The sequence below is a fragment of the Neoarius graeffei genome, chromosome 5, assembly GCF_027579695.1.
Source record: "Neoarius graeffei isolate fNeoGra1 chromosome 5, fNeoGra1.pri, whole genome shotgun sequence".
Lineage (NCBI taxonomy): Eukaryota > Metazoa > Chordata > Actinopteri > Siluriformes > Ariidae > Neoarius > Neoarius graeffei.
Window position 1 is genome coordinate 20889330 of NC_083573.1, and position 13540 is coordinate 20902869.

Here is a 13540-nt window from a genome sequence, read left to right on the forward strand (position 1 = left end):
ACCAGAGAGAACAACAATACTGTTGGGTCTGATTTGGTATATATAATAAATTTGTGTCTAGGCTTTGAGTTTTCATTATTTTATAAAAGATATTTGTAGCTTGCAGTAGTAAGATTGTGGCTTTCACTGGTTTCAGTTTTAATGAACCTAACCGTAACAGCTATAAAAAAAGTACATATTCTTGGTCCTTTTTAACATAGCTGCCAATAACAAATGGGGTCTCAACAATAATTTTACAACAACGATGATAATAATAATAATAAAAAATGGACAAAAGTTTGGATTCTTCGGGGGGGGGGGGGGGGGGGGGGGGGGATGTGTGGTCTGATACTCTGCATAAATAAACATTTTAAGGATATTTTTAAGGATTAAGAATGGTTAAAAGCAAATTAAGGACCACCTCCGAAAACAAGTTGCTGGTTGAAAGACTTCTAGAAATTGGCAGTGTGTAGCTGTGACCTTTTGATGACGACTGACTCTGATCTTTTGATTATACCATTTCTGAAGTATTACTAAACTTATGTGAAACTGATAATTTGGTTCATGCCATTTGTTATCTTGTTCATCTTGGGTATTCGAGTAGGTATTTCAGCATACACTCTAGTTCAGAATGCAGCAGCAGAAAATGTTAGTGCCATTTTCCTGATACTACATAGGCTGCAAGCACATTTGACACATTTCTAATGCTCGAACGATAGTGTCAACAGAATTGCAGATACCTGTGATGCTGTTTGTCTGGTCCAAATCGGTCTGTTTTTGGTGAGCTACTAGCAAGCTATGACTCACATATGTGCAGTCCAGGTCGACGGTCTCTGCCTGTATTTTGGGCTGTGAGAAAAGAAAGAAAGACAAACAGCCTGTAACAAGATATTTTGTGTGTTGTGCCTAGATCTTTATCTAGTGGTGATTACTGTCTGTCCTGATGCAAGATCAGCCATTTTAAATAAATAAATAAATAAATAAATAAGACAGGTGAAGTGAAGAATATTGATTATCTCATTACAATGGCACCTGTCAAGGGGTGGGATATATTAGGCAGCAGGAGAAAAATGGGTAAGCGTAAGGATCTGAGCGACTTTGTCAAGGGCTAAATTGTGATGGCTAGATGACTGGGCCTGAGCATCTCCAAAATGGCACATCTTGTGGGTTGTTCCCAGTATGCAGTGGTTAGTACCAACTAAAAGTGGTCCAAGGAAGGACAACTAGTGAACGGGTATCATGGGAAGGGGAAACCCTGCTGACGTGATTAGGCGCTGGAGCGCCTGGCAGTCCTCCTGCTGAGCCTGCAGCAGGGCCTCGAAGCGCCGCTCCTGCTCAGTCCACATTGCAATCAGCACCTAGTGCTGGTTTTGTTGGGTGGTAGCAAGGGCATGGACGAGCTCCTTGAATGGGGAGGACTCCATAGAGACAGTTCCCTTTCAGCGTCCCGGGTTTTGGCACCAGTATAAACAGTCCTTGACTGGGGAGTACGCTGAAACAGACGGGCAGGCAAATATGCTTTAGATTCTCTCTCTTTTTTTTTTTTCCCCCTCCCCAAACAAAACAAAAACTCGCCCATGGCATGATGCTGCCACCACCATGTTTCACTGTAGGAACTGTATTATGCAGGTGATGTGCAGTGCCTTTTTTTGCCATAGTGCTTGTTGTTCTGAACGAATGAGTTCAATGTTCATCTCATCAGACCAGAGAATCTTTTTCCAATTGTTGCCACAGTCCTTTATGCAGTCATATGCCTTTTCCTGAACAGTGGCTTCCATTTTGTCACTCTGCCATGAAGGCCCGATTTTCTGGGCGCAGCAGAGATGGTTGTCCACCCAACAGGTTCTCCCATCTCTGCACAGGACTTTTGGAGCTCTTTTAGAGGGACTGTTTGGGTCTTTCTTACTTCCCTGACCATGGCCCTTCTTTCAAAGATTCCCAATTTGGCTGGATGGCCAACTTAAGGTTCAAAGTTTTGCCAAGCTTCTTGTATTTCAAAATGATTGAGACCACTGTAGTCCTGGGGAAAATCAAAGACTTATTTTCATATATTAAATTGTTTTATATCCTTGCCATGATCTATGCCTTGTCACAGTTTGATTGCGAAGATCTATGCCCTGCAGTTCCTTGGACTTCATGTTTTTGTCCAGACAATACAGTGTAATTTAGGGGCCCTGATAGTCAGTGGTATGTCCCTTTCCAAATTATATCCAATCAATTTAAACTGCAACAAGTGGACTCCAATTAAGTTCTAGACACATATCAAGGATAATTAAAGTAAACAGGATGCACCTGACCATAATTTGTAGTGCCACAGCAAAGGGTCTGAATACTTTTTGAATTAGATTTCAGTTTTTGAATTTTTAATTCATTTTTGAAAATCTCAAAGCGTTAACTTCACCTCATCATTGTGTGAGATTAACTGTAGCTTGATGGATAAAAGTGTCACTGATAACCATTCAAAATCAAATCCACAACACAAAGTGTGCAACACTTTCGGGACTTCAACACCCAAAAAATTTTACTGCCCAAGCTCAAGAGATATGTATGAATAGTACCTCTGGATGAGAAAGGATATTTGTGTCAGATTGAGACAGAGCAGCTTCTGGGTCCATGCTCCAGCTCTCATCTGAAAGATGGTATGAAAATCTTTGAGAAAATATAAACATCATTGATATAGATTCATCATATTAATTCTGAAGTGCATCAGTACACAAGTTAGAGCTGCTAATGCCCCCAGATAAGACTGCAAAAATTATTTCTAAAAATTTTTCTTACCATGTGAGTGTCTCAAGTGGCATGAGGCACAACTTCCTTAATTTACAACTCCAAATCAGAAAAAGCTGGGATGGTATGTTGAAATTGAAAAAAAAACCCCGACAATGGTTTGTATATAATCTACAACATGTATTGTGCTCAAAACACCACAGCAGCACATTATTTGATGTTTTACCTCATGAATTTTATTGTTTTTTTTTTTTCAAAATAAACTTTTCAATTTTGGCTCTTAAAACACACTTAAAATAAGAAGTTGGTACAGTAAAACATTTACCACTGTGTAAATGTTGCCATTCCTTCTAAAAAGATGTTTAGGAACTGAAAACATCAAATGATGAAGCATTCAAGGCAAGGCAAGGCAAGGCATGTTTATTTATATAGCACATTTCATACACAATGGCAGTTCAATGTGCTTTACAGAATTAAAAACAAAAACAGTAAACAATAGAGAAATAAAATTACATAAAATAATTGTATCTTTATTCTAAAATAATTAATAAAAAGAATTAAAAGAAAATAAGAATTAAACAATAGTAGAAATAAAATATTAAAATGCCAAAAAGAAAAAGAAAAAGGAGAAAAAGAAAGAAAAAGAAACTAGCAGAATAAAATAGAATAAAGTTAAAGTAAATTTAAAACATGCAGAGAAAGTAAAGATTATAAAAAATGTAAAAAATATTAATTATTTAACAGAAAGCATCTGAAAACAGCTTGGTCTTTAACCTAGATTTGAAGCTGCCAACAGCAGGAGCATTTTTAATGTCCTCTGGCAGTTGGTTCCATAGCTGTACTGCATAGTAGCTAAAAGCTGCTTCACCACACTTTGTTTTAACAACTGGTTTTAATAGTAAATTTTTCTGTTGCGATCTGGTAGATCTGATTGGGTTAGGCCGCTGCAACATATCAGAGAGGTAATTGGGCCCTGTACCATTTAGAGATTTGTACACCAGCAGCAATACTTTAAAGTCAATTCTGTAGCTTACTGGAAGCCAGTGAAGGGACCTTAGAATTGGAGTAATGTGCTCTGTTCTTTTTGTTCGTGTGAGAACCCTAGCCGCTGCATTTTGAACCAGCTGAAGTCGTTTGATGGTCTTTTTTGGCAGGCCTGTGAAAAGGCCATTGCAGTAATCAACCCTACTAGAGATGAAGGCATGTATTAGTTTTTCCAGATCATGTTTTGACATAAGTCCTCTTAGCTTGGAAATGTTTTTTAGGTGATAAAATGCCATTTTAGTGATTGCTTTCATGTGACTGTCAAAGTTTAGCTCGCTGTCAATGAAAACACCAAGATTTTTAACCATTTCTTTAGTTTTAATCCCTTTTGTGTCAAGAATAGTGGTAATCCTGAGTCTTTCATCTTTTTTTTCCAAATAGAATTACTTCTGTTTTATCTGTGTTCAGCTGAAGAAAATTTTGTGACATCCAGCTATTGATTTGATCGATACACTGGTAGAGACATTCAAGGGGGGCATAATCATTTGGTGATAGAGCAAAATAAATTTGGGTATCATCTGCATAGCAGTGATACAAAATTGAATTTTTATTGATAATTTGCCCAAGTGGGAGCATATAAAGGTTGAAAAGTAATGGTCCAAGAATCGACCCCTGGGGGACACCACAGGTCAAGGGCATTGACGTTGAGGAACAATTTCCCAGGGTAACAAAGAAGCTTCTATCTTTTAAGTATGATTTTAACCAATTGATAACTTTACCAGTCAATCCAACCCAGTGTTCAAGTCTATATAGCAGTATGCTGTGATCAACAGTATCAAAAGCTGCACTGAGGTCCAGTAATACCAGGACCGATGTTTTGCCTGCATCAGTATTAAGACGTATGTCATTTATAACTTTAATCAGCGCTGTTTCAGTGCTATGATTGGCACGAAATCCTGACTGAAAATTATCAAAACGGCTGTTTGATATCAAGAAGGCAGTTAATTGATTGAAGACAATTTTTTCCAGGATTTTCCCGATGAATGGTAGATTTGATATTGGTCTGTAATTATTTAACACTGAAGGATCCAGATTATTTTTTTTAAGAAGGGGCTTTACAACAGCTTTAGGGACACAGGAACAACACCAGTCTCCAAGGATGTATTAATAATTTGAAGCACATCTGTAATTATAAGATGAAGAACAGACTTAAAAAAGTTGGTGGGCAGAATGTCCAGTTCAGATGTTGAGGAACTGAGATTTTGTACAGTTTTTTCAAGAGTCTCAATCAATTAAACAAAATTCTGACATTGTGTTAAAGTTATCTGTGTCATTGGTGATTGCAGTTTTTCAATTTTTTGCAACTGAGATATATTATGAGAAATATTCTGCCGTATTTTATCAATTTTACCTTTGAAGAAAGATGCAAACTCATTGCATTTATTAACTGAGAGAAGTTCAGGTGCTAATTGTGGTGGGGCATTAGTTAGCTTCTCTACTGTTGAAAATAGCACACGGGCATTGTTCATATTCCTGCTGATGATATTGGATAAGAAAGACTGTCTTGCTTTACGAATTTCATAATTATAATTACAAAGCATCTCTTTATGGATTTGATAATGGATGTGAAGTTTAGATTTGCGCCATTTTCTTTCAGTCTTTCTACATTCTCTCTTTAGCAGTTTAACAGCCGGGTACTGCTTCCATGGTGCTTTCTGCTTATCATTGACTCTTTTTATTTTGAATGGAGCAATATCATCCATAATTTGGGTCATATTTAAATTAAAAAATTCCAGTAAATCATCTACAGAGTCTGACATTTTGGTTGAGTTCTGAGAGAGAGCTTGCTTAAAAAGAGCACGTGTTGTCGTTTATGACTCTCCTGCCTATAGTCGTTGAGCTATTCTGAATGTGAGGAGACATAGAAACTTCAAAGAAAACACAAAAATGATCAGATAAGGCCAGGTCAACAACAGTATAAGAAACAGTAAGACCCTTTGTGATGACGAGGTCAAGAGTATGACCACGAGAGTGGGTCGGTCCCTGTACATGTTGTACTAGGTTAAAGTTATCAATAATTGCAAATAGTTCTTTGGCATAAATGTTATCAGTATTATCTACATGCAAGTTAAAATCCCCAGATATAATAAGACAATCAAACTCTAAGCAAATGACTGATAACAATTCACCAAACTCTTCAAGAAAGACTTTGGCTGAATGTCTCGGAGGCCTGTAAATAGTTAATAATAATATGTTAGGAGAGCATGTAACAAGTGCACATAAGTGTTCAAAGGACATAAAATCACCAAGTGAGGATTGTTTACATTGAAAAGAGACTTTGAATATATTTGCGATCCCTCCACCTTTCCCTTGTCGGGTAACATTCAAAAAATTAAAATTTGGGGGAGCTGCTTCGATAAGGGTGGTAGCACTATTTGCTTGATCCAGCCAGGTTTCAGTTAGAAGCAAAAAATCAAGATTGTGTTTACAAATAAGATCATTAATTAAAAATGACTTGTTTAAAAGTGATCTAATGTTCAGAAGGGCTAGTTTTACGGTAATATTTGGTTGTGCACTCTGATGCTGTTTTAAAACAGGAAGGAGATTAGATTGGTTTACCCCCAGGGTTAAATGTGCTCTATGTTTTCTGTTTCTTATCAACACAGGAATAGTGTCAACATCGGGTCCCAGCTTTTTTCTACATCCATTTGCAGGGACCCAGAGTACATCAAACAAGACTTTCTAAATGTTCCATTTGGTTTGAGGGTGAAAGGACTGGAGATGACATGTATCTTTTGGATGGTGAAAAAGATTTGTAGCCAGCTGAAAGTCCTGGACGAACACAATTTTGATGAACTGGGTACACTGCTTGTCGCGACAAATTTGGGCTGGAAAAAGAGAGTGTAGCCATTTGGAGCAATTTTTTCATGCTATTTGGGAAATCCATCCGAGGAGAAGTGGAGTCGTCTGTCCTTGAATGTTGGGAGGCCTGCAAGTCAGATGTTTGTGTGTCCTTGATGACGACTTGCAAAGATGATTGTTTAGGCTTTGTAACTATGTCAGTCTGCGACATCTTATCAACTGTTTTCCTCGGTGCTGGCTGAGAAAAGATTGCAAGTTTGTAGTGGTCTGCTAAGACATTGGCTCCAATCCAGCTGAGTTCAGTGCTATTTGGCTTGTAGAATTCTTTGTGATTCCAAAAAAGATTAAAATTGTCTATGAAATTCATACCAAATGAAGAACAAGTTTTTCCAAGCCAGGTGTTAAGACTGAAGAGTCGAGAAAAAGCAAAACTTCCTCTCGCTGGGAGTGGGCCACTGATAAAAGATTGAATTCCAGTCTTATAGAGCTCAGAAAAAAGTTTTCTGAAATCATCTTGGACAAACAGCTGTTCTCTGAAAACATCGTTTGCTCCCACATGCACAACGATACGCTTAATCGTTTTATGCTCGGACATGAGTTTCAAAATGCTGTCTTTGGTGTCAGAGATGGATGCATTTGGAAGACAACAAATAATCATCTCATAACCTTTTAATTGTCTTACAGTGGAATCACCAAGAACAAGGGTTGTGGGATCAGGTGGTGTTACGAGCTGCTTTTTACCTCTTCTCACAGCTCTTCGATCCTGGTGCGATCTCTTTTTACTATGTGTTTGTCCACTTGACAAATCCTCTTCCACATCCCTGAGGCATTCAAATTTGTTCTGAAGCTTTATGGGCTGTGGATTTTCCATAGGATTGTAGATCCTATTGTAATTTGTAGAACGAGCTGGTGTTGAAGTAATTACTCTTCTGTTTTTGGGCTTAGCACCCATCATTTGCCAGTTTTCAGTACTCACATTTTGTACAGCTTGAGTTATGAATTCTTCCACTTGGTCTGCAATGTCCTCAGTCTGTCGGAGCGCAATCTCTGCATTCTCAGCCACTGTTTCTGTACTCCTTTCCTGAGATATCGCTTTTAATTCATCCGTCTTTGGCAGAGCATTAATCTTTGATTCCAGAATAGAAATCCTCTGTTCTAATTCCATGCATTTTCTGCAGGATTTTTTGCTTCCTGGCATTTTTTTTTAAAAAAAGTGGAAATTAAAATTAAATTAAAAGCTTATAAAGATGAAGAAAAGAGAAAAAAAAAGTGGAAATTCAATGAGAAAGTAAAGTATAGAAATAAAGATTAAGAAAGCAGGAGCAAAGCAAAGAAGCGTCCTACTCGCTTGAGTAGGAGGAGTAGCCAATGTGTCTATTCAGGTGGTATTTTGTCCCATTCTTCCTGCAAACAGGTCTTAAGGTATGCAACAGTACAGGGTTGTCATTTTTCATTTCAAAATTTGTCACACATTCTCTATTGGGGACAGGCACCCTCTTCTTCCGCAGTGTGCAGAATGTGGTTTTACAATGTCTTTTGAAATGTCCCTGGAAATGTCTTGAAGGCAGCACATGTTGCTCCAAAATCTCACTGTACTTTTCTGCATTAATGCTGCCATGACAGAAGTGTAAGTTACTTTTACCAAGGGCACTGACACAACCCCCATACCATGACAGACCCTGGCTTCTGGACTTGTTGCTGGCAATAGTCTTGAGGATTCCTTTTTATCTTTTGTTTGGAGCACCCAATGTCCATTTCTTCCAAAAAAAAAAAAAAGGACCCGGAATGCTGATTCGTCTGACCACAAGATACATTTCCACTGTATGATGGTCCATCCCAGATGCCTCTGAGCCCAGAAAAGTTCACAATGCTTCTGGACACAGTTAATGCAAGGTTTCCTTTTTGGACAGCAAAGTTTAAACTACCATTTGTGGATGTAACTCTTGTATTGTAGCGCTTGACAAAAGGTTTGCAAAAGTAATACTGAGCCCATATGGTTATATCAGCGATAGACGAATGACTGCTCGTGTGTGTATTTTATACACACACACACACACACACACACACACACACACACACACACACACACACACCCCTCAACTTGAATATCGTGAAAAAGTTCTATATTTGCCATTAGTGATTTAAGAAAGTGAAAATTTAATATAATCTACCACTCATTGCACAAACTAAAATGTTTCAAGCATTTTTCTATTTTAAATTTTGATAATTATGGCCGACAGCACAAAAAAAAGAAACAGCATCTCAAAATATTAGAGTATTTAATTTCAAATTTGAATAAAGCAGCATAAATACTGTGTATCTCTCAGTCTATTACAGTACAGTCATGGGGAAGACTGCTGACTTGATAGTTGTCTAGAAGACGATCACTGATACCCTCCATAAGGAGGGTAAGCCACAGGAGGTCACTGCTGAAAATGCTGGCTGGAAAACATGCACAAATAACAGGGATGACTGCAGCCTTGAGAGGATTGTCAAGAAAAGTCGATTCAAGAACTTGGGTGAGCTTCACAAGGAGTGGACTGAGGCTGGTGTCAGTGCATCAAGAACCACCATGCACAGACATATCTTCAGGAAAGGGGCTACAACTGTCGCATTCCTAATATCAAGCTACTCCTGAACCGGAGACATCATCAGAAGCGTCTTACCTGGGCTAAGGAGAGAAAGAACTGGACCGTTGCTCAGTGGTCCAAAGTCCTCTTTTCAGATGAAAGTAAATTTTTTATTTCATTTGGAAATCAAGGTCCTAGAGTTTGGAGGAAGACTGGAGAGGCACAGAATCCAAGGTGTTTGAAGTTCAGCGCGAAGTTTCCGCAGTCTGATGATTTGAGGTGCCATGTCATCTGCTGGTCTTGGCCCACACTGTGTTTTATCAAGCCCAAAGTCAACACAGCCATCTACCAGGATGTTTTAGAGCACTTCATGTTTCCATCTTCCAACAAGTTTAATGGAGATGCTGATTTCCTTTTCCAGCAGGACTTAGCACCTGCCCACAGCGCCAAAACTACTACCAAATGGTTTGCCGACCAGGATATTACTGTGCTTCATTGGCCAGCCAGCTAGCCTGAACCTCATGGAGAATCTATGGGTTATTGTCAAGAGGAAGATGAGGAGCACCCAACCCAAAAATACAGACGAGCTGAAGGCCACTATCAAAGCAACCTGAGCTTCAATAACACCTCAGCAGTGCCACAGGCTGATTGCCTCCATGCCTCACCACACTGATGCAGTAACTCGTGGTAAAGGAACCCCAACCAAGTACTGAGTGTATAAAGAACATACTTTTCAGAAGCTGGACATTTTTGTATTGTAAATCTTTTTTTGACTGATCTTAGAAAATATTCTAATAAAGTGAAATACTGGATTTCTGATGCTCATAAGCTATAATAAACAAAATTAAAACAAAAAATTGAAATATTTCACTTTACGTGTAACGAACATATATTCAATGTTTGAAATCTTTATGAATTAAATTACAAAAAAAAAAACCACACACACACCTTGTGTGATATTTTAATCGTTTGAGATGCACCAGTAATTTATTACTAGGCTCTTAGGCCTAATTTCCTGTGCTGTAACGTATGTGACAAAGGCTTCTTCATTTTCTTTGGCTGTGGTGTATTTTTGATGACTAGAGCATGATTCAGTAGGCCACATTATTATGTGGCCTACGCACCACTGTAATCCAGTATATTGAGGACATCCTATTTGCCTCAGAAATGGAGGAAAAGCATGATCGTGATGCCTGTTGCCACTTTGACTTTTTAGCATCAAAATGACACAAAGCTAACCTAAAGAAAGCCCAGATGAGCTAACCTAAATCAGTTGTCTTTTTGGGGCAACAGATCTTGCAGGGAAAAAATGAAATAATGCTGAATCATACTCTAGCCATCAAAAATACACCACAGCCCAAGAAAATGAAGAAGCCTGTCACATATACATTACAGCACAGGAAATCTGTGTTCTTCGCATAGCACAGCTTGTTAAAAAGCAGGGAACAGAGCACAGGGTCAGGAAAAAGAAAAAGGGAAAATGCCCAGCATTATTGGGGCTGTCCATTCACTGCGCTTAACTGGAGATAAAATGGTAGCTTCCTCCAGGCTCCTGAACTCTTTTCTCTACTGTCAACTTCATAGCAAATGGGAGAGGTCTGTGTTTTAATTTTAGGAGGTACATCTGGTTGAACTAACTGAGGCTTTTAATGTCCTTAAAGGATATACGCAGAACCTTTATTTTTAAATAAATTTCTGAGTGGATATTATCTCCATCCTTGACTCTTGAAAGCTGCATAAATGGGAATTAAAAGATATATTTTTGAGAGTTAAAATCGACCGCAAAGTTGGCATTCAAGCTGCCCTGGTGAGCCCCAAGCTGCCCCAGGGTTGGCCCCGAGTGCGTGACGTTACAGCGGTAACCGGTTTTAAAGCATATATGCAGAACCATGGCCTCACTTTCATTTATAAATGCCTTGAGACCTCAAGAATGGCATAGGAATAGTTTTAAGCATTAACAATAAATCTAACACAGTAATTTTTACAATTAAAGTGATTCATATAGGTAGCGGTCTGAGTGAATGACCTTGGCGTCCGTACCGTCACAGCAGGGAGTTTATTGGTCTTGTCGGCATTTCCGCTATACTAAAACGCAGAGCTGACTGCAACTCCAATCCTCCATTTTGAGCTAATTTATCGCCATGCCATGCAGATGTGCCAGCAACATGACAGGTGGAGGATTTACATTGCATTCATGGCTCAAGAATGTTCAAACTGCAAAGATTTGGACGCATTTTGCAAGCTGTTCTGGGGCACATTGGGCAGCTACGAAGTGGTCTCTCCTCTGCTCTGCACATTTTACTGAAGACTTGTACGAGACCTCTGATCTGTTGGAGTGTTGGCTACAAGCCCGTATTGAAAGAGGGTGCAGTACCAACAATTAAATAAAACTACAAGAAAAGGAAAGCATTTATTTTATTTTTTTAAAAGGAAAGTTCAGTTGCACCAGTTCTTCCAGAGTGTAAGCCGAGGATTGTTGGTAAAACCCGGAATGGGATGGAACATATCCCTTGGGCAGTGACCTCCCCGCGGTTGTTGCTAAAACTGGTAACATTCCGTTCCATCCCGTCCCGGGTTTTAGTAATTGCCTGAGCCAAGAAATAATGGTGGAGTACTCAGTATGGAGAAAATGGAGAATGAGTGGAGCAGCCATCTGATTTCTTCACTGGATATCGCTGCCATCTCGCCCTTACGTAGAAGAATTGAATAAACGGAGAACTGAACGAACAACTGAAAGTCAGATTGTTTCAAAACAATCGGCCACAAGAAGCGAGAACACAGACGGGTAAGCTCCGACTCTCATTTGGATATAAAACAAACACACACTTTGTTTACCTGCATTTAGATTAGATTAATACATGTAACTTGTATTGTGCGTTTAAGTTACCGGTATAAGATTATTTAATTTGCTTCAGAATGTGATTGTCTCAGTTCATCTGATTATTTAATTAGCCTTTTACGTTTTATCAGTGAAAATGCATGCATGTACATGTATGTTGCATAACTTACAACACCTACCCTGTTTTAATGAGAGTCAACCCACAATCAATGAAGTCAAAGTCCTTCCCACGCCATGTGGCGCACAAGATGCCACCAATCTCAGTTTCCATAGCCCTCTGCCTCTCGCCTAATACATAGTGTTAGGTTTATATAAGTATTATTCTTGACCAAGAAGGCAGTAATTTATTAAAAATGGTGACAAAATTAAGGATTAACTTCGGTTCAGTTAAAATGACCTTCTGTCTCGGCTGGACATTGTTTGGGAACATTTTGTTTATTTTGATATGAAATGTGTATTTTTGATCAGAGATGTCTGAACGACGCCAAGGTCTGTTTTGATGTCAGATCGACCCACACACACTTTAATGTTGGATGCAATGGTAGCCTTATTGCTGAACAAAGAGTTAAGACTTTATATTTTAGAGCTTTTTAAGATCCTTTATTATTTTGGACTATTGCATATACTATGGCAGTGATTTTAAACTGTTCCTGTGTAGCCTGACCTTCGTCCAGTGGAGAACACTTCTTTGTTAGACTAAACATAGTCTTTGTTTAAAACATTGTCATAAAAACATCTCGCGCGCTTTGACGTGCGTAAATGAAATTGCTGAAATATTATTTTGCTTATGATTGAAGGTTTCATTCACACACACACACATATATGGAATTAAGATGTGATTTGCTGACCTAGCACAGACACAGATATCAAAATGATGTCACTCACTCACACCCTCCCATAGACACACACACACCCCTCTCTGAGGTCACATACAAACACACACATTTGACAGACACAATAGCCGTTTGGAGAGATTATGATTTGTTATAAAAGGTGTTTGTAATCTTTCATCTTTGGCGAGAATACTGTGATTAAACAGCAGTGAGACCGATCTCTGGTTCTCTGTTTTTTTGCGGTGTTCCGTCCCAGAATTCTGCAGGTGGCACGAGGGCGGGGGTCCCGAGAAGCAAGTTGACCGATTGACCGTTTCAGACTGGGTTGAACCCCAACACATAGCGAGGGTTACAGTGGGGGGCTGCTCCTCTGGCAACTACGAGAGTTTGACTCCCCACTCGCATCTGTATTGCAGCGTGCCTTGTCAAGATGGCAACAGGTACCATTTTTTTAATGATGGTCTTTGGTATGACCCGACCATGAGTTGAACTCGTGATTTCCTGATCGAGAGGCGGACACGCTAACCACTAGGCCAACTAGCTGTTCAAATCAATGAAGTCAAATCAGTCTTATTTGAGCAAGTCGGTAACGGTATTTCTTACTTTCACCATAAGTTTTTATTTACGACTTTGGTCTATAGCTGTCAAAGGCATCGGCCTTAAAACCGGTTCCTGCTGTGATATCACTCACTCAACCGTGGGAAGGTCACTGCCTGAGTGATGTCACGTCCTGTTCCGTCCCCGGT

General features: G+C 39.2%; 1 protein-coding gene across 2 annotated transcripts in view; it reads right to left on the reverse strand.

Moving 5' to 3' along the window:
• The window catches only part of rbbp8 (retinoblastoma binding protein 8), a 125306-nt gene that overhangs the window by 49788 nt on the left and 61978 nt on the right, over window positions 1-13540 (reverse strand). For both annotated transcript variants that reach the window (XM_060921404.1, XM_060921402.1), the window contains exons 12-13: window positions 2538-2608; window positions 720-828 (exon numbers count right to left, since the gene is read on the reverse strand). In XM_060921404.1, the coding sequence (XP_060777387.1) occupies window positions 720-828; window positions 2538-2608 (180 nt within the window). The remainder of the gene's footprint in view (window positions 1-719; window positions 829-2537; window positions 2609-13540) is intronic.